The following is a 25,683-nucleotide window of genomic DNA, read 5'->3' on the forward strand; positions in this document are numbered from 1 at the left end:
TCCCTTTATATGTCAATATATTTTTTTTTAATGCATTTAGGTGCTTCTATATTGGGTGCACATATGTTAATGGGTGTTATGTTCTCTTCTTGTATTGATCCTTTTATCATTATATAGTGTCCTTTATCTTTTTTATGGCCTTTAAAATCTATTTTGTCTGATATCAGTACTGCCACCTACCCCTGATTTCTTGTCATTTCCATTTGCATGAAATATCTTTTTCCATCCTCTCACTTTTGATCTGTGTGTGTCCTTCACCCTTAGTGGGTTTCTTGCAGGCAGCATATTGTAGGCTCTTGTTTTATTATCCAACTGCCACTCTATGTCTTTTGATTGGAGCATTCAGTCCACTGACATTTAAGTTATTGATAAATATGTATTTATTTTCATTTAACTCTTGTTTTTTCCAATTGACTTTGCATTTCTTCTTTGTTCTTCTTTTTATTTTTGTTTTTCCTTTTGTGGTTTTATGGTTTTCTTCTGCATTATGCTTGAGCTTTCTTGGTTTTGTTTTCTGTGAATCTACTGAATGCTTTTGATTTGTGGTTACCTTATTTTTCAAGTATGTTAACCTCTTACTATATCTGGGAGTCATATAGGCTCAAACACACTCTAAAAAATGTATATTTTCTTACTCCCTTCCCCCACATTTTATTTTGATGTCCTTTTTTACATCTTCACATTTACCTTTTTGCTGTTTATTGTGGTTATCATCACTTTCACAAATTTTTTTTTATATACACTGCCTTATTTGTGATTTTTCTCTTTTCTGTAGATTCTTATTTCTTTTCTATTTATAGAATAACTTTCAGTATTTCTTTTAGTATAGGTTTAGTATTGCTGCTGCTGCTACTGCTAAGTTGCTTCAGTCGTGTCCAACTCTGTTCAACCCCAGAGATGGCAGCCCACCAGGCTCCCCCATCCCTGGGATTCTCCAGGCAAGAACACTGGAGTGGGTTGCCATTTCCTTCTCCAATTCGTGAAAGTGAAAAGTGAAAGTGAAGTTGCTCAGTCATGTCTGACTCGTAACGACCCCATGAACTGCAGCCTACCAGGCTCCTCTGTCCATGGGATTCTGCAGGCAAGAACACTGGAGTGGGGTGCCATTGCCTTCTCCAATGCGTGAAAGTGAAAAGTGAAAGGGAAGTTGCTCAGTCGTGTCCGACTCTTAGCAACCCCATGGACTGCAACCTACCAGGCTCCTCTGTACATGGGATTTTCCAGGTAAGAGTACTGGAGTGGGTTGCCATTAAATACTCAAAAGAATTTAGTATTCTTTTAGCTTTTGCTTACTGAAAAATTTATTTCCCCTTTCTATTCTAAATAATACTCTTGCTGGGTAGATTATCCTAGATGCCAGTTTTTCCCTTTCAGGACTTGCTACTCTCTTCTGGCCTGCAATGCTTCTGTAGAACCTCATCTATGGAATGTTGCCTACAACCTCATCTCAGCCTGGGAATCAGGCAGTCAACCTGGATGTTGCTCAGGCACCGTGTTCATGGAGCCACCAGTGCAGGACCCTTGTGCAGTTTCACTGAAGCCAGGCACTGGGACCCACCATAGTCACAAAGTTGTGCTCTGTGTGCACAACTATATGTGTGCACAAGGGAATCAGGGCAGACCCCAGTGCTATGTCTACATGTGTACACCCACAAAACCTGCAGCTGCTAACTCCAGACCTGCCCCAGATGTGGAAGCACCAGTAAATCCATGCAGATATTCCACAGACACTGAGATTATAAAGTCCTGGCAACATACATCCATCAAAGTTGCAAAGCCGCAGGACAAGGCTGATTCCAGCCCAGCTTCTGAAATCAAGCAGTCCTGGGGATCAGCTCAGATTTCAGCTCTGCCTCTACATGTGGGCAACTGCAGCGCTTACATGCTCCAAGAGCTTGTGGAGGCAGAGCTGCACCCACTGTGAGGTCACTGGAGAATAAGGCTGCAAGGATAGGGCCCCTGCCCCTCCCTTTGCTTGCATAACAACAGAACTTCTATAGTGGACTCGGGCTTTGTTCTGTGCACACTCCCAGTCGCAGCCTGGACCACACTCTAGCACCTTCAAGCTGTTTCCATGTAGTCAACTTTAGTCCTATATCCAGGGCTGTCTGCTGAAGTCTGAGTTTCACCACCGAGCCACTGTGCACACCAGCAGATGCGACCCTCAGGCTGGGGTATGCAGTGAGGTTGCCAGGACCATTAATGCTGGTCTCAATCTGTTCTGCCTGCTCCAAGCCAGCTGCTGACTCTCCGCTGAGCCTCTGAATCTCCCCTTCTGCCCAGCTGATCTCCCAGTTGGTGAAGGGGGTTCCCAGGGTGAGGGAATCTTTTCTCTTTCACAGATCTCTCCCAGGGGTACAGCTCTGTCCCATTCTGATTCCTTTTTTTTCACCCTACCCGTACATGGTGATCTTTCTTGTAGTTTTGGTTGTATATGAAGTTTGCTAGTGTCCAGCAGGTAATCTGTGAGAATTACTCCACATGTAGATGTATTTTTGATACATTTGTGGGAAGAGGTGAACTCCAAGTCCTTTTATTCTGCCACCTTGATCTCTGGCCCCAGAACTTGTTTCAAATATGTTCAACTGATCTGCAACAACTCACCTCAATAAACATACTTCTGTAAGTCAGCTAGGGTTGGCTTTTCACTTTTGAAAGTCAAGCAGTCACAGACAGACTCAAAGTAAATAAATATATCACTGAGTATATCAATCAACCAACAGTCTCATCTGAATAACCATGCTTCCCCAATGCCCTTTATAAATAAGATGAACATTCTGCTTTGTGCCTGACCAGCATAGCTCTCCCTTGCAGTAAGCAATCAATTCAGTTTTGTCTTTTTATTTCAGCTATTGAGTGGTGGTCTCATTATCCTTTGACATTTTCACTGTATATATATATGTATATATATATATATATATATATATATATACATATATATAAATTTTTTACTTTTGGAACTTCAAACAATGGAACTTATTACCTATTAAATACATTTTAAAAATTTAAATAAAAGATCTTTATCTCAGAAATCCTTCTTGTGATTTCAAAAGTCAATGATATCAGCAAACGCTATTATCTGCTCTTAACTTAAATCTTACTGTAACTTAATCTTAAATGCTATATCTTCTCTTAACTTAAAATGTCACAATCGTCTCTTAACTAACTCCTCTGTTAAATGGAAGCATGTGTAGCAGACACAATATTATTCACAGATTAGGTGCTGATTTTCACCATGCTTAAAGATGTAAGATTCACTAAATGTTAAAGTAGAATGTAAAAAGTTACTGTAACTATTCACCTCTTATTAATAAAAATGGCAAAAAAATATAGAGAACTTCGCAGAAAACAAATTTTTGAGGAATTTTAAATGATGTCAAAACTAGGAACTAAACCAAAGTCTCAGTACACCCCAAACTTAAAATTTGTTTCTGGTAGTGTTACCCTCCTAGGTTGATGTATTTATAGAAAGGACAGATACCATTTTTAAATTATAAACAAATGTACTGTTATCTAATTTGTGTGGCCTAAAACTCTTAAATCCTTTATTTTAAACTTTATTAAAGGACACAAAAATATAAAATTTAAGAAATAGGCCTAATTTTTATTATTCCTCTGGTTTATGCAAGTCTTATTCAACTTTTATACCTTACATGTTAATAAATAATAATAATCATAGCTAATACATACATAGTGCTTTATAAGAGCCAAGCACTGTTTCAAGTGTTTTACAAATATTAACCCAAGGAGTACCCGTGTGAAAAGATCAGAATTCCAGTTCTCATACAGACATATTCTCCTTATTTTAGGAGGGCTTTTATTCTATTAGGACAAAGAGTCTCTGAAGTCTCGGAACGGAAGCAACTGTTGAAATTTTAGCAACTCAAACAGCCATCACCAATTAAGAAATGTAACTTTTCATATTACCAATCTTTTTCCTGCATATCATAGGCTCAAACTACTTTTGTTCCTGAATTATTAAGATGTTGTGAGCAATTAAATTTCATATAAGAGCTTGCATAAACTAGCAGAAACATACTGTTGCACCCAGGATTCATTTGTATATTGAAGTTCATGGATTTGAGAGCCCAATTCAAAAGTCCTGTGTCAAGAAAATGTTTGTGGGGGAAAATATTATGTACATTACACCCACAGCAAACTTTAAGACTGCTTTACCTCCGTCAGTTCCAGAGCTTTATTGTAGCCCATTGAGTGCAGAGTTACCCAGAGATCACGAGGATCTCCTTCTCGGTCGTTGGCTTCCATCAGATTCAGATCCATAAAGCCCTGTCTTGTTAGTTCATTTTTCTTGGTATCAAAATTCTCTGTCAAAACAACCAAAAGTTTCTTCCTTACATATTTTAAGTTCATACATTTACTAAAATGGCTATATTATTATTCATAAATGTTTACTTTGAAGGAGGCCTTAAGAATCTGTGAGCACTATCAAAGTGAAATAAGAATGGCTCAAGGACTTTCCTGGTGGTCCAGCGGTTAACAATCCCCTGCCAATGCAGAGGACACAGGCTCGATCTCTGGTCTGGGAAGATTCCATATGCTGTAGGGCGACTAAGTCTGTGTGACACAACTACTGAGCCTGTGCCCTAGAGCACGCACGCCACAACTTCTGAGCCCACCTGCTGCAACTAGAGACAGACCCCATTCACGGGGACTAGAGAAAGCCTGCGCGCAGCAACGAAGACCCAGCACAGCCAAAAATAAATTAATTAATAAATAAACAAAGACCATGTTTAAAAAAAAAAGAGTGGTTCGAAACATGTTTGAGAGATACTGTTCTAATTTCCCACAACTCAGCATAAGCACTATCACAGATTTAGTTTTTCAACAAGAGCTAAAGTCATAAATAGTACAAATATATTTCAAAATTAGAGGAAGTCTTAATTTTTCTGGGTAAATTCCAAGCTGCCTGCTTATCAGAGTATATACTAACATGTATTTTAATATTAGGGTATATACTGGTGAAGCCAGTACTGTATTTCAAAAATTAAAATACTTACTTGCCACTTAAATGCAAATGAATTTGATGTAATATCCCCCAAACTACTGGTATTTCAAAAGGGAAAAGTGAATGGTGCCAGATTCAAGGAGACTATTATATGCTTAACTGCTTTAATTTTAATAGAATTGTCCCCTGGTCCTTAAAAACTGTTAGATAATAGGGAATACTTTGAGTCCATGAATGTCCCACACAAATCTAAGTATGCCCATTTTAACACTGTTTATAAGCAAAAATTCATGTAGAAATATCTATATATAACTCTTGAATGTGACTATGAAATAGATAAAAAATAGCTACTCATTTTGGATTATGTTCTGTTAACTGCCCTACAACAAAGAAAGATTTTATTTTCCAACTCCCATCTATAATATGCCCAAGGAAAATGGGTACTCTTATTTGAGACATCTCTTTAATACACGTTACTGTGAGAAAAGAGGCAGAGACATAGCTGTTTAAAACTGGTTGACTGATTAATAGTTTAAAATGCTTAGAGTTTGGAAAGTGATTCATAACTTTTGTAAAGACAAAAAAGGAAATGTAGATTAAATTAGATCATAGAGAGATACAGTAACAACTAAAATGGAAGCTGGAGCTACTAAGTAGAGGAGCAAGATGAAAACATTAATATTTGATATATAATACAAAGAAATAATTACTTTTAAGAATAATGTATATAGATATAATGCTATAGAGACTATCAATAACTAATCTACTTTTAAAACTTAAAATTATCAATTCTCCATTAATCTTTTAAAGTTTGTTAATACCCAACTTCAAGACTTCCTTTAAAGCTACAGTAATCAGGAGAAGTGTGGTATTAGTGAAAGATGAGACAAATGGTTCAGTGGAATAGAACAGAGAACTCAGAAATACCCACACAAATATGACAAAGAGAAAGAGAATCAAAATATTATATCAATAAAGTTACAAGATGATTGCATCTTCCTAAAACTAATACTCTATTATGTGTTATCAATCTTGTTAATCAAAGTTTAAAATTGTAAATCAATATGTATTTCTTGTTATTGATTACACTACATAAAACTTCAGTTAAAAACAGTTAGTCAGCTATACCCTAATACAAAATAAAAAGTTAATAAAAGATTAAAAAAAAACTTTATATTAATAATACTTCTACTTTACTTGCTCTTTTGAAAAATAGATTGATCAGATTCCTCCCTAGCTCACTGACTGCCAAGACCATTTCAAGAACCAGAGGATTAGGACACATTACTACTCCAGTGACAGCAACATGTGAGTTAATCTCTCTCTTGACTACATTCCAACCTTCTCAGACTTCTTGCTCTATGATTTACAGTTGGCTATGGTTTTCCGGCGTTCTCCTTTGACCTTTTAGTCCTTAGATGTAGCCAGTCTTTTTTAGATTCTTTTCCCATAAAGGTCATCACAGAGTATTGAGAATTCTCTGTATTATAGAGTAGGTTCTTATGAGTTACCTATTTTATATATATAGTAGTGTGTATATGTTGGAGAAGGCAATGGCATCCCACTCTAGTACTCTTGCCTGGAAAATCCCATGGATGGAGGAGTCTGGTGGGCTGCAGTCCACGGGGTCACTAAGAGTCGGACACGACTGAGTGACTTCACTTTCACTTTCACTAAATACACAAGCTCTATCCTCTTTTCAGTCTTCTCCCAAGTAACAACTGACTTCACCTCACTCTCATTTTTCTTTGCCCATGTTAGTATTTTTGGCTTCTCCAATGGGACCCCACTCCCATGGATGGAGGAGCCCGGTAGGCTGCAATCCATGGGGTTGCTGAGAGTGGGACACGACTGAGCGACTTCACTTTCCCTTTTCACTTTCATGCATTGGAGAAGGAAATGGAAACCCACTCCATAATGTTCTTGCCTGGAGAATCCCAGGGATGGGGGAGCCTGGTGGGCTGCCGTCTATGGGGTCACACAGAGTTGGACACGACTGACGTGACTTATCAGCAGCATACATCCATGGGTGGCCTTTCTTAATTCAACTCAAATACAAAAAACAAAACAATTCTTAACATACATAAACAACTTCCTGGAAACCTCTTAATATGGAAAATCCCATGGACGGAGGAGTCTCGTAGGCTACAGTCCATGAGGTCTCGAAGACTCGGACACGACTGAGCGACTCACTTTCACTTTTCACTTTCATACATTGGAGAAGGAAATGGCAACTGACTCTAGTGTTCTTGCCTGGAGAATCCCAGGGATGGGGGAGCCTGGTGGGCTGCCGTCTATGGGGTCACACAGAGTCGGACACGACTGAAGTGACTTAGCAAGCAGCAGCAGCAGCAGTCTGTTAGCTCTTTGCTGCCCTCTCCTGGGCACAGTTTGGGTCTCTTCACTACTTCAGTCTTCACTATCAGAGCTAAGACAAAGTTTTTATATTCTAAGCTCCAAAGAACGCAGTAATTATGAGTAAGTAATTTACATTTTCTTTTAACTTGAGTACTATACCAACTACCAATTTAAGAAAAATAAATGTTTAATTTGTTATGATCTACAAACAATGCTACTATTTTTAAACTGTCCTAACTGCTATAACGGAGAAGGCAATGGCACCCCACTCCACTACTCTTGCCTGGAAAATCCCAGCGGAGCCATGGACAGCGGAGCCTGTTAGGCTGCAGTCCATGGGGTCGCTAAGAGTCGGACACGACTGAGCAACTTCCCTTTCACTTTTCACTTTCACGCAGTGGAGAAGGAAATGGCAACCCACTCCAGTGTTCTTGCCTGGAGAATCCCAGGGATGGGGGAGCCTGGTGGGCTGCCGTCTATGGGGTCACACAGAGTCGGACACAACTGACGCGACTTAGCAGCAGCAACTGCTATAATATTCAATGGAGAAATTTGATATTTCACTTCTTAAGGATGAAAGGGTATATATACGAATATAACACACCCATTAAGAAAAAATGCTTACCTCTGCAGACAGCCCAAGCATCTTCATCACACTTCTCACCGCTTGTTCTCAATTCAAAAAAATTATATTCTTCAAGACTAAGAAGACCATTTCCATCTAAATCAATTACTTCAAATATATCTGATAAAGTTGACCTAAATTAAAAAAAAATAGCAAATTATTTGTCTCTAAGGCAACTAGACTGAAGAAGGTTTCGATGAGGATAACTTTCAAAAGGAAGTTATATCAAGGCATTAAACAATATTTGTGATGAATTCATCTATGAAACAGAAACAGACTCAGACACGGAGAATAAACTTGCGGCTGCCAAAGGGGAGGGAGAGCTGGGGGGAGCTGGACTGGGAGTTTGGAATTGATAAACAACAAGGTCCTATTGTATAGCACAGGGAACTATACTCAATATCTTGTAATAAACCATACTGGAAAAGAATAAAATAAAAACAGTATTTGTGAATGACAGAGTTAATGTATCCAAATATACATTCTACTCTGTCTAGCATTACATGACATAATCAAGCTTCTAAAGCAACCGCAGTATCTTAACATGTAGCAGGAACTCAAACAGAAGTTCCCCTTTTCTTTTTACCTGTCTCCATCTTTCTTCCTCTCTACTGGTAGCCAGATCTTACTTACATATTTAGAATATGGGAGAACTACCCTATTTGGATTTCATATTAGACAGTTATCTCAGACAATAGTACAATTAGCAGGACCTATTTCTAGTGGAGGAGAAATCAGTAAATTTGTAACTAAAGTTGACTTGCCAACTATACGGAATCCAGAAATAAATGGCAATCCCATTCAAAACCTTATGAATAGAAGGTCACAGTCAGATGCCTAGTGGATGAGTTGAGCTACTGATTAGAAACTGGGGCTGGGGTTTGCAGCTAGCCAAAGGAAAGGATGGAAGGCAGGCTACTGATCCACATCCAGTCTAGTGTTATACCTCGGACTTTAATAAACAAAACTTACCTAAATTCCTTTGTAAGAAATAATTCCCCTGTTTCATCTCTGTATACAAGTTGGGCTTCTTCTGTTACTGGTTTTACTTCTTTTCTTAGCCTGCAGCCAGTTGTGGAAGGAACTAACCAGTAAATTCCAGGTCCTAGTTCACCAGTCCACCCAAACGTCTTTTCTCAAAAGAATTTTTAAAACAAACAAACGCCATGAGTCTTAATGACTTTTAATCATTCTTATGAAAGAGAAGCATTAGAAACAGTTTTTTTTTTTAACTAATATTCACCAATTCTATTATGGTTCTATCATTGTTTTACAGGCTTCAAACTCTTTTTGTTAATGCTAAATCCAGTAATATTAGATGCAGTTCTTTATATATTTATAAAATAACTAAAATTCTAATAGGTTAGAAGTTATACAACTTCTAAATCTTCCCAATATTCTTCAAACATGCCAGTGATGCACTTAAGGGGAATAGTTTTAATTTTTTTGGCTGTTTTTAAAATGGGATGTTGGATAATCTTGCTACCCATACTCTTTCATACTGAATGATTATAGCATGAAAGATTAATGTGTATTTGGAAAAGATCTGCTATATTTTATGCAAATTTCTGGTATATTTTATGTAAAGTTACATAGTTCATATAAAATGAATGAATATTAATTTAATATACTCACTTGAAGGTAGTGGACTTTATGAAACAAAGCAAATTGTGATTCTATAAAATTTTCTAGAATTTATTTTTAACATTTAACAGCATTAAGGGAATTCACTAAGTCCTAACTAAAGTTTCTAAAATATAATACTATGTACTTTATCCATTAGTATTAATAACTAGTTACGAAATATTTGTTATATTGAAAATGGTCTTAAAATACTATTTTGAGTTTTGACTGTGTGCAAATATTTCAACAGGAAACAAAGAGAAAAAACTTTAAGTAATTTTTCTGGGTTATAGTTGCCTAATATGATTCATATTCCATTCAATATCACAATAATCCAACTCTGTGCTCCGACCAGTAATACTGAAGAAGCTGAACAGTTCTATGAAGACCTACAAGACCTTCTAGAACTAAAACCCAAAAAAGATATCCTTTTCATTACAGGGGACTGGAATACAAAAGTAGGAACTCAAGAGATACCTGGAGTAATAGGCAAATTTTGCCTTGAGGTACAAAATGAAGCAGGTCAAAGGCCAACAGAGTTTTCCCTAGAGAATGCACTGGTCATAGCAAACACCTTCTTCCAACAATACAAGAGAAGACTCTAAACATGGACATCACCACATGGTCAATACCAAAATCAGATTGATTATATTCTTTGCAGCCAAAGATGGAGAAGCTCTACACAGTCAGCAAAAACAAGATTGGGAGCTGACTGTAGCTCAGATCATGAACTCCTTATTGCCAAATTCAGACTGAAATTGAAGAAAGTAGGGAAAACCACTAGACCATTTAGGTATGACTGAAATCAAATCCCTTACGATTATAGAATGGAAGTGACAAACAGATTCAAGGGATTAGATCTGACAGAGAGTACCTGAAGAACTATGGACAGAGGTTCATGACATTGTACAGGAGGCAGTGATCAAGATCATCCCCAAGAAAAAGAAATCCAAAAAGGTAAAATGATTGTCTGATGAGGCCTTACAAATAGCTAAGAAAAGAAGAGAAGCTGAAGGCAAAGAAGAAAAGGAAAGATATACCCATTTGAAAGCAGAGTTCCAAAGAATAACAAGGAGATAAGAAAGCCTTCCTCACTGCTCAATGCAAATACAGGAAAACAATAGAACGGGAAAGACTAAAGATCTCTTCAAGAAAATTAGAGATACCAAGGGAACATTTGGTGTTGGAGAAGACTCTTGAGAGTCCCTTGGACAGCAAGAAGATGCAACCAGACCATCCTAAAGGAAATCATCGAATATTCAGGAAGTCCTGAATATTCATCGGAAGGACTGATGCCAAAGCTGAAACTCCAATCACTTTGGCCATCTGATGCAAAGAACTGACTCATTTGAAAAGACCCTGATGCTGGGAAAGACTGAAGGCAGGAGGAGAAGAGGACGACAGAGAATGAGATGGTTGGATGGCATCATCAACTCAATGGATATGAGTCCGAGTAAACTCCGGGAGTTGGTGATGGACAGCGAGGCCTGGTGCGCTGCAGTCCATGGGGTTGCAAAGAGTTGGACATGACTGAGCACGACTGAGTGACTGAACTGAACTGAACTGAAGGGAACATTTCATGCAAAGATGGGCACAATTAAGGACAGAAATGGTATGGACTGAACAGAAGCAGAAGATACTAAGAAGATGTGGCAAGGATATACAGAAGATCTATACAAAAAAGATCTTCATGACCCAGATAATCACGATGCTGTGATCACTCACCTAGAGCCAGACATCCTGGAATGCGAAGTCAAGTGGGCCTTAGGAAGCATCACTACGAACAAAGCTAGTCGAGGTGATGGAATTCCAGTTGAGATACTTCAAATCCTAAAAGATGATGCTGTAAAAGTGTTGCACTCAATATGCCAGCAAATGTGGAAAACTCAGCAGTGGCCAGAGGACTGGAAAGGGTCAGTTTTCCTTCCAATCCCAAAGAAAGGCAATGTCAGAGAATGTTCAAACTACTACTCAATTGCACTCATCTCACACGCTAGCAAAATAATGCTCAAAATTCTCCAACAGTACATGAACTGTGAACTTCCAGATGTTCAAGCTGGATTTAGAAAAGGCAGAGGAACTAGAGATCAAATTGCCAACATCTGTTGGATCACTGAAAAAGTAAGAGAGTTCCAAAAAAGCATCTACTTCTGCTTTACTGACTACACCAAAGCCTTTGACTGTGTGGATCACAAAAAACTGTGGAAAATTCTTTAAGAGATAGGAATACCAGACCATCTGATCTACCTCCTGAGAAATCTGTACGCAGGTCAAAAAGCAACAGTTAGAACTGACATGGAACAACAGACCGGTTCCAAATCGGGAAAGGAGTAAGTCAAGGCTGTATATTGTCACCCTGTTTATTTAACTTATATGCAGAGTACATTATTTGAAATGCCAGGCTGGATAAAGCACAAGCTGGAATCAAGACTGCCAGGAAAAATAGCAATAACCTCAGATATGCAGATGACACCACCCTTATGGCAGAAAGTGAAGAAGAACTAAAGAGCCTCCTGATGAAAGTGAAAGAGAAGAGTGAAAAAGTTGCCTTGAAACTCAACATTCAGAAAACTTAAGGTCATGGTATCCGGTCCCATCACTTCATGGCAAATAGATGGGGAAATAATGGAAATAGTGAGAGACTTTATTTGGGAGGGCTCCAAAATCACCGCAGATGATAACTGCAGTCATGAAATTAAGATGCTTGCTCCTTGGAAGAAAAGCTATGACCAACTAGACAGCATACTAAAAAGCAGAGACATTACTTTGTCAACAAAAGTCCGTCTAGTCAAAGCTATGGTTTTTTTCAGTAGTCATGTGTGGATGTGAGAGTTGGACTAAAAAGAAAGCTAAGTGCCGAAGAATAGATGCTTTTGACTGCAAGGAGATCAAACCAGTCAATCCTGAAGGAAATCAGTCCCGAATATTTATTGGAAGGACTGACGCTATAGCTGAAGCTCCAACACTTTGGCCACCTGATGTGAAGAACTAACTTTTGGAAAAGACCCTGATGCTGGGAATGATTGAAGGTGGGAGGAGAAGGGGACAACAGAGGATGAGATGGTTGGATGGCATCACCAACTCAATGGACATGAGTTTGAGCAAGCTCCAGGAGTTGGTGATGGACTGAGAAGCCTGGCGTGCTACAGTCCATAGGGTGGCAAAGAGTTGGACACGACTGAGTGACTGAACTGAACTGAATATGATTCAAATATAAATATATGATTTGTAATTCAGATTTTATTGACAGAAAATAAAAGTTTAATACAGTTTAAAAGAATTCACTATTTGTATGAATTAGCCATATTTGTAAAAATCCAATGTGAACAAAAACACTGGAATTTTACTATTATTTATGTAATATGTACTCTAAAACAAGATGGTAGAATCCCAGATAAACCTACCTTATACAAATTCTTTTCCATCATAGGATATTTATAATTAGTGCCAAGACATTTGTATAGGAAAACATTTTATTTTCCTGTTGTATTAAAGAAAACAAAATGACATCCCTACGTACCTTCTACGGAGAAGGCAATGGCACCCCACTCCAGCATTCTTGCCTGGAAAATCCCATGGACGGAGGAGCCTGGTGGGCTGCCGTCTATGGGGTCGCGCAGAGTCAGACACGACTGAAGCGACTTAGCAGCATGTACCTTCTAGGTGCTTTCTGGAGCCCAATGGCTTCCTATAAAACCTAGGAGTTGTCTCTGTCAAATATATTAAACCTAAGAACTGAAGCATTTTCTAGTTGTGTATAAAGTAAAAGTGAGTCACTCAGTTGTGTCTGACTCTTTGCGACCCCATGGACAATACAGTCCATGGAATTCTTCAGGCCAGAATACTGGAGTGGGTAGCCAGGGGATCTTCCCAACACAGGGATGAACCCAGATCTCCCGCATTGCAGGCGGATTCTTTACTAGCTGAGCCACAGAGGAAGCCCATATCTAAGCAAATAGGTATTTCTGCTTCAGCACAGAATTTATTGTTGTTTAGTGGCTAAGTCATGTCCAACTCTTTTGTGACCCCATGGAGTGTAGCCTACCAGACTCCTCTGTTCATGGGATTTTCCAGGCAAGAATACTGTAGTGGCTTGCCATTTCCTTTTCCAGAGGATCTTTCTGATCCAGGGATCAAATCTATGTCTCCTGCACTGCAAGCAGATTCTTTACCACTAAGCCACTTTGGAAACCCTCAAATGCAAAACAAAGTTGCTCATTCAAATTCTCAATTCAGCCCTATTTCTGCTCTCACAAGTCAGAGGAATGATAATCATACTAAAGTGACCATGTCCTATGTTGGATTATAAGAAGCAACCCAATATAAGTGAGGGCTATTTTGAAAATTAAACATTGACCAAACTCATCTTTTGGAAATCATAATCTTTTAGATTGGCCAGATATAAACTGATATCCATGTGTGAAAAACAATTCTTGCTGTTTCCTAACATACGTTCTCTGATGAACCTCCTTGTCTCCACGTATAAACTTGAATTGCCATAGTTGGCAAATGCAAAGTCTTTCATGGGCACAAAACTCTTCTTAAAGAAAATAACTGTGAAACTAAAAGTAAAAATCCTTTGTAAATATGACATATTACAGATAAACAGAGGAGTAAACAGTAAAGAGGTAAATAGAAACTCATTCAAATTTTACTACAGGCTTGCTATGTACTAAGATTTTTATATATGCAATATCACAAGAAAGTAATTTTAGACAAAACAAAGTAGGAAAGCCATTGTTTTAGACAATGTTTTTTATCTTGAACTTAACTATGTAGTCAGTTTTGAAGAAGAGTTTAGTCAAAACATTAACTTTTGTCATTTTATTTGTTTCTTGACTATAACTATTCTTGTCTGTTAGGAAGCCGACAATAAAGACTTTTATATAACATTCCATCAGGGAAATGTTTGTCTGTCGCTGGGCCTATATAAAGATTAAATATGATATTGCAGTAAGCTCTTGAATAGTATTATTCATGCTACTGTGTAGCAGATGTATTTTGTATTCCTCATAAAATAAATAGCCACATTTATGTATCTGCCTCACATATTTGGCCTCTGAGTAAATATATAATTAGAAAAGATCAGAACAACCCCATGGGCAACATACAAAATCATTTGAAAGCATTTCTTCAGATCAATCTATTTTTAGACCCTCTAATATGAGGAAAGCCTGAGGATATGAAGTTTTTCTTTTTTGCAGTAGTACTAAAAGTAAGACAAACATCTAGAGGAACTTTTTCAAAGTTGAACTGCTTGAATTAAGGGGAAAAAATTCCCTGGCAACAATCATTTTTATTGAGTATAAGAAAAAAAATGTTCACATGTGGGGGGGGCATCAGGGTATCAGAAAAGACGAAAGTGAATTATAATGTCGCACACAACATATAAGTTATAAAGTCAAGGCTGCCAATAAATCCTCAATTTTTAAATCTCAGCAAATTAAAATCCTTCACAATTAATAAAAACATATGAATAATGATAAGAATTGTATTTACCTTAATTGAAAGAGAAGAAAAAAAGGTTAAAGATATATAGAAAAACTATTATTTTCCCCAAACTTGAGATCATATTATACTTTTAACTATACATTAGAAAATAAACATGTATACTTCTCTATTTCGTAGTTCGGTAAAATACAGAAGTTGTAGATTTGCTTGACTTTCATTTTCCTTAAGAATATATAAGGCAGTATCAACTGACAACCAAGGGGATGGTTTTCCTATAAACAAAAAACCCCAAACATCTTAAAATAAGCAATCACTACTTAGATCTTTCCTATTTTAAAAAGAAGTTAATGGTTTCTTTCCCCTTTGAATTATTTTTTTTAATTCACATCCATTTTCATATGTAAACATCAAAAGACATTTTCAATAAGACATATAACTATACAAAGTGATCTTGTTAGAAACATTCTGCATATATACACCTCTAAAAATCATAAATTTTAAAAACTCATTAGAGAGCTAAGGTTGCAACGCAACCAAGTAGACTGAAATCCAAGGAAAAACAACCCTTTCGAGAAGGGACAAGATACAAGTACTGGCTCACTTGTAAAGGAGCAAAGGAGGAAAAGATGTTAGACATCATTCATATCCCCTGATAGACTTTTCCTAGGAACATTAGACCCATATATCCAACTGCCTATTTGACATTTCTACTTGGATTTCTATGCCTAAAACTATCCAAACACCTGAAGAAAAAACTGTCCATCTATAGTCTTCTCTATCTCAGGTAAGAGACAGAGAAGAGTATCTCAAACCAGTTGCTCAACCCCCCAAATCCTGGAATCATCTTTAACTTCTTCCATCCCTCCTATGTCATAAACAAGCTTCAGGAAATGCTATGGTTTGACCTTCAAGACACATCCAGAATCTTCTACTTCTTATCTCCTTTGCACCTCCGTTCAAAGCAAAAGCATTCTTTGCTTTCTCCTGAGTACCCTTCAATCTGTTTTCAATATACAACCTGACTGCTCTTGCTAAAATGTCAGAAAATGTTCCATCTCTACTCAAAATCCTCTAATAGAGTTGAAAGTTGGAAGAAAGCTGCTCCCATCCTAACAATAGGAAAAAAATGCACAAACTACAAAATCATAGCATTTCTTAAACCCATAAGATATGAGGTCACAGGATTACCATGAAGTCTGAAATCCAAGGAAAGACAGACCCTTCTAAGGAGGGATGAGATGCAAGCATGGCTGATCTGTGGGGGCACAGAGGAAAACAAGATGTCAGGCATGGAAGTGGAAGAGAGAGCGCAGAAGAAACAAAGATTCAACATTTTCTAAAAACAATAACCAACATAAATCCAAGAAACTCAGGGCTTTCTAATAGGATAAATACCAAAAAATAAACACAAACAAACAACAACTTAAAAAATAAACTTCTCCAAAATTCAAAAACAGCATCAACAAGAGAAACAAAAAACATCAAGACACATATTCAAACTATTGAAAATCAAAGATGAAGAGAAAATCTTGATGGCAGCCTCCTAAGGGTTTTTCATTTCTATTTCTTTCAGAGTAAAAGTCCAAGTTATGGACTTTTACAACATTATGGCAAAAAACAAAACTCTACCTGGTTTTGTCCTTGTTTCTCCTTTGTCTTCATCTCTTACCATTCTCTCCTTCCCTACTTCATTACAGCCACTCTAGCCACCTTGTTCTAACACCAGGCGCACTCTACACCTCAGAGCCTCTGAACAGAGGATTCCCTCTACCTGCCCCTTGCTCTTCATCCATCCCTTCCGCCACCCCTACATCCACTAAACTTGCTCCCTTGCTTCCTGTGGAAGACAGCAAAAAATGGCTGCTCCTGTCTGCATTCACAGCCCTTTGCAATGTGATTTTGCAGCTCTTTCATCAAGAGATCAAATCTATTTCTCCACCTTATAAATCTGTACTTGCCTTGTGATTTGCTGTGAACAACAGAGAGTAACAGAAGTAATGTGCCGGTTCTGATCCCAGGCCTATGCTGCTTCTGCTTTCTCTCTCAGATTCCTGTTATACCATAAGAACAAGTCCAGGCTACCTTACTAGGGGATTAGAGACTACACAAGGCAAAACCAAGTTGTCTCAGCTGAGGCCCACACAAAGAAAAGAGCCCAATCAAGACCAATTAAAGCCAGCCACCAGCTATCCTGCAGCTGATCACAGCGGTATGGGTGAGCTCCACAGAAAAAAGCCAAGCTCAGTTCAGACCAAAAAACTGTTCAATAGACCTGCTCATGAGCAAACAAATGTTTAATTATTTTAAGCCACTGAGTTTTGGGGGTAGTTTATTACATAGCTGCTGCTAAGTCGCTTTCAGTCATGTCCGACTCGGTGAGACCCCATAGACGGCAGCCCACCAGGCTCCCCCGTCCCTGGGATTTTCCAGGCAAGAACGCTGGAGTGGGTTGCCATTTCCTTCTCCAGAGCATGAAAGTGAAAAGTGAAAGTGAAGTCACTCAGTCGTGTCCAACTCTTTGCGACCCCATGGACTGTAGCCTACCAGGCCCCTCTGTCCATGGGATTTCCCAGGCAAGAGTACTGGAGTGGGGTGCCATTGCCTTCTCCGACTGTAGACGCTAGGAAATCATTAATTTTTATCTATCATTGGTGTACAGAAAAGTATTACCATTACCATACAAAAATTATTAAATAAGGACTAAGTCATATGACATAGGACTTTGAAGGTATTCAAAAATACTTGCAGCTCTTATTTGTCCCAAATTATGCTCCTACTGAAGTTCTCTCATGTGTATTCACTTAAAGAATTGATAAATGGAAAAAGCTAAGGATTAATTAGTGGATAAAAAGTTAATTCTATGTCAAGAGGAAACCAGGTAACATTTTGTTCTTTGAATAATATGACAACACAGTCAACGTCTAAATTACTTTTTTTCTTCAAATATATAACCACGTCTCTTACTTTGCATAATGTGACAACATAGTGTATAAACAACTTTCTTTAAATGTACGTAACCATGTTTCTTAGGCAAATCCATTTTCTTCACTAACTAGAACCATCAAATACTTACATAAGTATTTTTAAAGCTGGCATAAAGTGATGTATTTTTTAAATATAGAAAATTTAAACTTGCCTTCAGCTTGACTCAGGCTTAATGGCTTAATTGTTATATAAACCAGGGATCTCTGAGCTATTTGCATCTTGTATTGATGACTAATGATTTCACCATCTTCTTCTAAGAAAAAGCAACCTTTTGATTGTACACATTGCCACTCCTGGAATAAAGGAAAAATTTTTTTCAAAGAATATTCATTACAAGTTTCCAGCATGAAGAGCAATGAAGAAAAACCTAGGGAAGATATAAAAAGAAATGTCAACTAGAGCCAATGCCATCCAGGAATTTGTGACATCTTTAAGAGGCAGTATTTAAATAACAAAAAATTAGGAAAAGATATAATAGGAGAAATATGAAAAATACAGTTCATGAGAGTTGGAGAAATACTGAAACAAAGTAATAAATAAACATGCTGCTGCAATAATCAGGGTGAGGTTAGTGCTTAGAGCATATTAAGAATGGAGAACTAAGGATTGTTAAAACTGATATGTTGAGAGAAAAAGCAGTAGGATTTTATATTTAAAAGACAAAGTATGTGACAACCAAAATACTTGTTTCAAGTCTAGGTAACTAAAACACTAAACTCACTTCACAGCTATAGCAAAATGCTGATAAATACTAGTTTTGAGAAAGACCTCTCTAAATTAGCTCTAGAGGGATGGGATGCTTGGGAGGTGGGAGGGAGATTCAAGAGGGAGGGGCTGTATGTACACCTATGGTTGACTCATGCTGATGTATGGCAGAAACCAACACAATATTGCAAAAATTATCCTCCAACTAAAAAACTAAATAAAATTAAAAAAAAAGAAAATATATTTAGGGTAGTAAATTCAAAGTTTTTATAACACAGTGAAGTTCAAAGCGGGCTTCAGTCAAAAGTACAACTATTAATGATGAGTAAGAGTATGTATAGACTTTCAACTAACCTCCTTGTATTTACATTTACCCAACTGGAATGATAAAGGATATTAATTTAGAATTACAGAATATTAAAGGTAGAAATCTAAAAAGCAACTCAGTACAGACTTCTCTTTTAATGTCTGAAAAATAAAGTGATATGCTTAATTTAGAATTACAGAATATTAAAGGTAGAAATCTAAAAAGCAACTCAGTACAGACTTCTCTTTTAATGTCTGAAAAATAAAGTGATATGCTTAATTCACAATTCTCATTGATTGTAAACCTATATCTGAATTTAGGTGGCCTTGCTTTCTCTCCGAACTATCAGCTATATTCAAAATTCTTTTTTCCTGCACTTAATATCTGCCATGATTTTTAATCTAATATTTAATATTTTAATGATTTAAAACCTCATATTTATGAAATTATTAAGTATGATAATGCATTATTCAGAATTATACATATATTGATGTATAAATATAATTATTTGTTTTTTTTACTAAAAAAACAGATTTTAGTAGCTAAAAAATTTTTAATTGTGTTCAAATTATGGGTATAGCTGCCTCTTGCTACTGCTGCTACTGCTAAGTCGCGTCAGTCATGTCCAACTCTGTGCGACCCCATAGATGGCAGTCTACCAGGCTCCGCCGTCCCTGGGATTCTCTAGGCAAGAACACTGGAGTGGGTTGCCATTTCCTTCTCCAATGCATGAAAGTGAAAAGGGAAAGTGAAGTCGCTCAGTCATGTTCGACTCTTTGCGACCCCATGGACTGCAGCCTACCAGGCTCCTCCTTCCATGGGATTTTCCAGGCAAGAGTACTAGAGTGGGTTACCATGGCCTTCTCTGATAGCTGCCTCCTACCCCTAGGTTAAAAAAATGTTTAAATGAAACTAAAAAGCAATGCACCTTGCCTGGTACACTGGTCCCATCATTTCATGGCAAATAGATGGGGAAACAATGGAAACAGTGACAGACTATTTTCTTGGACTCCAAAATCACTGAGGACAGTGACTACAGCCATGATATTAAAAGATGCTTACTCCTTGGAACAAAAGGTATGACAAACCTATACAGCGTGTTAAAAAGCAGAGACATTACTTTGCTGACAAAGCTCTGTATAGCCAGAGCTATGGTTTTTCCAGTAGCCATGTACGGATGTGAGAGTTGGGCCATAAAGAAGGCTGAGTGCGAAGAATTGATACTTTCATTCAAAGTGTCATGCTAGAGAAGTCCCTAGGACAGCAAGGAGATCAAACCAGCAAATCCTAAAGGATATCAACCCTGAAAATTTATTGGAAGGACTGATGCCGAATCTGAAGCTCCAATACTGTGGCCACCCGATACAAAGAGGCAACTCACTGGAAAAGACCCTGATGCTGGGAAAGATTGAGGGCAGAAAAAGGGGATGACAGAGGACAAGTTGGCTGGATGACAGGATGTGGCATTTGGGAAACTCAAAGACGAAGAATTTCTCCACGTGCTTATGATATTTCTGGCTGACAGGACATGTTTTTATAAAATTTGGCTGGGGAATGAGTTAAAATTTTTATTAGAAGTCTTTCCAAAATTCTAATTTTAGAAAAGCTATAAGTAGAAGAGTATTTATAAGTTTCTTTGAAAGACATCAAATATAATACACGGTTAAGAAGGCTAGAAAATGTTAAGACAATAGCTATTATAAAATAGAAGAAAGCCAAATGCCATACTATATAAATCAACCAAACTTCAATATGATAATCATATTCTTTTGAATAGTAAATAACACCATTAGGAGAATTTGTATCTCTCTTGTTTCAAAGGAAGAATTCAAATTCTTTAAATCTATCAGAGTTATTAAACACGCAATGCTTATTCAACCCCAAATTTCCTTTAAAACAAATAGACTTTCAATCACACAAAGCTTTTTCTCTAGGACCTATACTAAAATGTTATAAATTAAAAGGAAAAAAGTACTGACAAAATATCTGGCTCTTTCAAATAAATTAATTTGAAAGGATTATAGATTAAGTTGACAGTTTGAGTGTTATGAGAAAAATGAAAGAAGGTTCAGTTTAAAAAATAAAATCTTAGCATGCTAGAGTAAGAAATTCCATGTATAATTTTTGACAATATAAAGCAGAAATAAAACAGTAGCTTGTAATTCTTACACAGGGCATAAGGTGGTGCTATATTCTACCAATTCAAGTAAATTCATATAAAAGGAAAAAATTCATTTGTCATATACAAATATTATTCCATTCACAATGTACAAGGAAATGCTTAAAAGCATAAATTAAAAATAGTAAAGTTGAAAATTCTAGCTATCAAAAACTTAAATTTATCAGTAAAATTATATTTTTCCTGGAACACTAGAGAATTTAATTTGTTTTGACATATAATTCTGCATTATTAAAGGTTTAGGTGAGGCAGAATTTAAGTAGTCGGTCTGCCATGTCTGCGTGCACACTAAGTCGCTTTAGTCATGTCCGATTTTTTGCAACCCCATGGACTTTAGCCTGCCATGCTCCTCTGTCCATGGATTTTCCAGGCAAGAACACTGGAGTGGGTTGCCAAGCTCTCCTCCAGGGGATCTTCCTGATCAGGCATCAAACCCACATCTCTTATGTCTCCTGCATTGGCAGGCAGGTTCCTTACTACTAGCGCCCCCTGGGAAGCCCTTCATCTGCTATGGACTTGGTCAAAAGAGGAACTTGTATGTCATCATCACCATCATCAACATCACTGTTGTTTCTTATAAAGATTACCTTCTATTACATTATTAGAAGGCTATTTGCTGTCTGTTAAGAAAAGTAAGTAAACAGACTGCTGTTGAACTTTTTTTGTTAATAAAGAATCATAAACTGTACATACTTAAAAACAAGAGGTTAAATAGATGATTTATAAGGGAAAAAATTGATATGGATTGCCAACCTAATCAACAAGTTGAATTGATCAACATTTTGAAAATGTGAGACTTTTATAAGAAAATTATTATCTGGAGCTTTCATAAAAATTAAGTTAGACAACCATTTCAAGAATAAAATGTTTATATTTTTCTTGTTTTACATATATAGACATATATAACTTACATGTTATACATAAATATATGTAAAATGAGCTTTCCTGGTGGCTCAGATGGTAAAGAATCTGCCTGTAGTGTAGGAGACCTGGGTTTGACCCCTGGGTTGGGAAGATGCCCTGGAGAAGGGCATGGCAACCCACTCCAGTAGTCTTGCCTGGAGGATCTCATGGACAGAGAAGCCTGGTGGACTACAGTCCATGGGGTCGCAAAGAGTCAGACATAACTTAGCGACCAAGCACATGGAACATATATGTAAAATAGATGTAGGCATTTCTAACTAGGGGTCTGGATATAATACTGAATCTCTGGAATTTATAATTCATGACTTTCTCTAATTTTAGCCATGACTGTCAACTGAAGCTATTCTCTTTAAGAAAAATTTCTGACATTCCCTGTACATGATAAAATCTAAAGTAAATATTTAGATAGAATTGAGGGCTGAGAAAAGAACAGTGATACAGTACCTATGTATAGCATACAGAAAGTAATACATGTATAGTTCCTGTAAAGGTTATATTTTCCTCCTCCTTGAAGGGTATAATTCAAGTCTTTTATCATTTGTGTGGATTTATGGTTTACAATCTGGCTTTATGCGTACCCCATTACAATAATTTTCTAATTTCTGAAAAGACCCTTCTTATCTGTCCTAATTCCATACTTCTCCACTACACATAAAATTGAGGTACTAAACTTGTTTAAAATAGATTTAAAGTCCTTGAAGAAAATTTAATAATTCTCTTAGTAATTTTTTTCTACCAATCTCAATTAAAACAAATTATACAATAACTATATTCCTAACCAAGTACTTTTTAGAGTTGTTGTGAAACTTAAGAAACATATAAAATTTAAGAAAAATTTAAAAGTAACCTCAAAGTAAAATGCAAACAAAGAACTAAATTTTGCTGAATAACAAAAGGATCACAGATTTTTTAAAAAATCATTTCTGCTCATGTAAGAAGTATTAGAGAATACAAAACAGTAGGCAATATCAAGATCAGGAAAAGGACAAGAAAATGTCAGGTAAGAAATATGAAAGCTATGAAGTATTTCCAAAAGACATTAGATTTTATATGAAAGTCACAGAATTCACAAGTTGACAGTATGCCTTCTTCATTCAATCATTAAATTCTCCTACTACCTCTCACCTAATTCCTAATACCTAAATACCTTTCCTTGTTGTTGATGTAATTAGATGCAAAGATTTAGTCTTCTGTTACACAATTACTATGGCCTACAGATTAATTTTGGCCTTGTCTATTATAGGAGTCCCCAGCCCCCAGGCTGCACAGCAAGAGGTGAGTAGCAGGAGAGGGAGCAAAGTTTCATCTGTATTTACAGTGCTTCCCATCGCCTGCATTCCTGCCTGAGCTCTGCCTCCTGTCAGATCAGCAGCAGCACGAGATTCTCATAGGAGAGCAAATCCTAACCCAAAGGTCAAGGTGGAATATCCTGAGATAGCCAAAGAATAGAAATAAAGTGCACAATAAATGTAATGCACTTGAATCATCCCCAAACCATTCCCCACCTGGCCTGGTCCATGGAAAAACTGTTTTCCACGAAATGGGTCCCTGATGCCAAAAAGGTTGGGGACCCCCGGACTATTAGATCTGTCCCTTCCTTACTATGTTCAGGTACTACTCTTGGCCTAGCTGTCCTCTATCACCCTCTCAATAGTCTCCTTAATTTGAAGTCTCCATACATAATACAATAGTAGAATAACTTTTCTTAAATTATCTTTCATCATGTCATTCCCATATTAAGACCTGCAGTAATTTCTTTGTTCCATAATAATACTGGGCTTCCCTGATAGCTCAGTTGGTAAAGAATCCACCTGCAATGCAGGAGACCCCTGTTCGATTCCTGGGTTAGGAAGATCCACTGGGGAAGGGATAGGCTACCCACTCCAGTATTTTTGGGCTCAGCTGGTAATGAATCCATCTGTAATGTTATTCCAGTATTCTGGCCTCGAGAATTCCATGGACCGTATAGTCCATGGGGTTGCAAACAGTTGGACGCGACTGAGCAACTTCACTTTGGACTGCCCTGGTGGCTCAGACCGTAAAGCATCTGCTTGCAATGCGGGAGACCTGGGTTTGATCCCTGGATCGGGAAGATCCCCTGGAGAAGGCAATGGCAACCCACTCCAGTACTCTTGCCTGGAAAATCTCATGGATGGAGGAGCTTGATAAGCTACAGTCCATGGGGTTGCAAAGAGCTGGACATGACTGAGCGACTTCACTTTCTTATAATAATATTAACGACAATATTATTTATTAAAGTAAAACTATTAATATATCCTTGGCACTGTGATAAATGGTTTATATATGTTAGGTGTTTAAATCTTTAAAAAACACACTAAATTTAACAACTTCCAATTTATAGATAAGGAAACTAAAATTCAGAAGGGCTGCTGACCACCTTATCAAAGGTCACACAGTTATTAAGTGACAAAGCTAAAATTTAAACACAGGTCTGTCCATTCTAAGGTTTTAACCAGCACCTTAGGACAATGCTTGGCACAAAATAGTCATTCAATAAATATTTGTTGTCGTGGGAATTCCCTAGCAGTCCAGTGGTTAAGACTCCATGTTTTCACAGCTGAGGACTTGGGTTCAATTCCTGATCAGGGAACTAAGATCTCACAAGCTGTGTGGCAAGGCATAAATAAATATTTGTTGAATAAATGAATTAATAAATGAAATATTATGCTATACTAACTTGGTATATTATTAATAATGAGACAGAAATCTTCATTTTTTTATTCAGTGCCCACTACACTAAAAATAGTTTGCACTGTTACCTTTTTAACGAATATTTGTTGAGCAGAACTAAATTAAAGGAATGGTATTGGTATAGGCCCAATAAATAACAGCATGAAGCACAGAAATAGTTGGCCTTAATATAACCCACATTAATATTTAAATGCTTTACCCTCAGAGCCACATGGATAGAATAAATTTTTATTTATACTGGCTAAAATTATATTTATGTATATAATTAAACCAGGTAAACAACAGATATTTAACTAAGTTGATTTCATTAGCATTTAATTCAGTTGCAAAATACAGAAAGTTTCCATTGGTGGAAAATAATATTGTTGGAACACTAAATATTGTGTGTGAACATGTTGGACATGCACACCAAATTGCTTAGGGTGTACAGATTCCTAAACAGTCTGAACAAAATTCCTTTGAGATAATGTTTTAAAATTTTAATATAGAACAAATGTCACTGTCTAGCAATTTAAAGATATAAGGGACTTCAGAGTTCAATAACAAATACAGAGTTGTTATTTGAAACAAAAATGTAGCTCTTGAGAACAATCAGTTCAGTTTTCTAACAGCAGTTATAGTATGTGGTCATAACCATTTTCCCCCCTTTTACAGAGGTCCCTAGATACACATTTTTAATGTATCCTAGCAGTTTCCAGTTAACGTTTTATATTTCTGTAGCTATTATTTTCTGTTGAAAGAAAACTAGTAAAGGTTGAGTCTAGAAAGGGAAAACAAAGGAAGAAGATCAATATTAACACTCTACAAATATTGACTTAGTAAAGTGACTTTGCTGTCTTTCTCTCAAA

General features: G+C 37.0%; 1 protein-coding gene across 2 annotated transcripts in view; it reads right to left on the bottom strand.

Moving 5' to 3' along the window:
• EFCAB7 (EF-hand calcium binding domain 7) overlaps positions 1-25,683 on the bottom strand; it is a 55,090-nt gene that overhangs the window by 10,242 nt on the left and 19,165 nt on the right. Inside the window, exons 7-11 of one of the 2 annotated variants that reach the window (NM_001192050.1) lie at positions 18,160-18,301; positions 15,186-15,295; positions 8,922-9,079; positions 7,950-8,083; positions 4,177-4,325 (exon numbers count right to left, since the gene is read on the bottom strand). In NM_001192050.1, coding sequence (NP_001178979.1) covers positions 4,177-4,325; positions 7,950-8,083; positions 8,922-9,079; positions 15,186-15,295; positions 18,160-18,301 — 693 coding nt within the window. The remainder of the gene's footprint in view (positions 1-4,176; positions 4,326-7,949; positions 8,084-8,921; positions 9,080-15,185; positions 15,296-18,159; positions 18,302-25,683) is intronic. The other variant, XM_005204507.5, reaches the window with a different exon arrangement.

Source organism: Bos taurus, chromosome 3 (genome assembly GCF_002263795.3).
Source record: "Bos taurus isolate L1 Dominette 01449 registration number 42190680 breed Hereford chromosome 3, ARS-UCD2.0, whole genome shotgun sequence".
Taxonomy (NCBI): Eukaryota; Metazoa; Chordata; class Mammalia; order Artiodactyla; family Bovidae; genus Bos; species Bos taurus.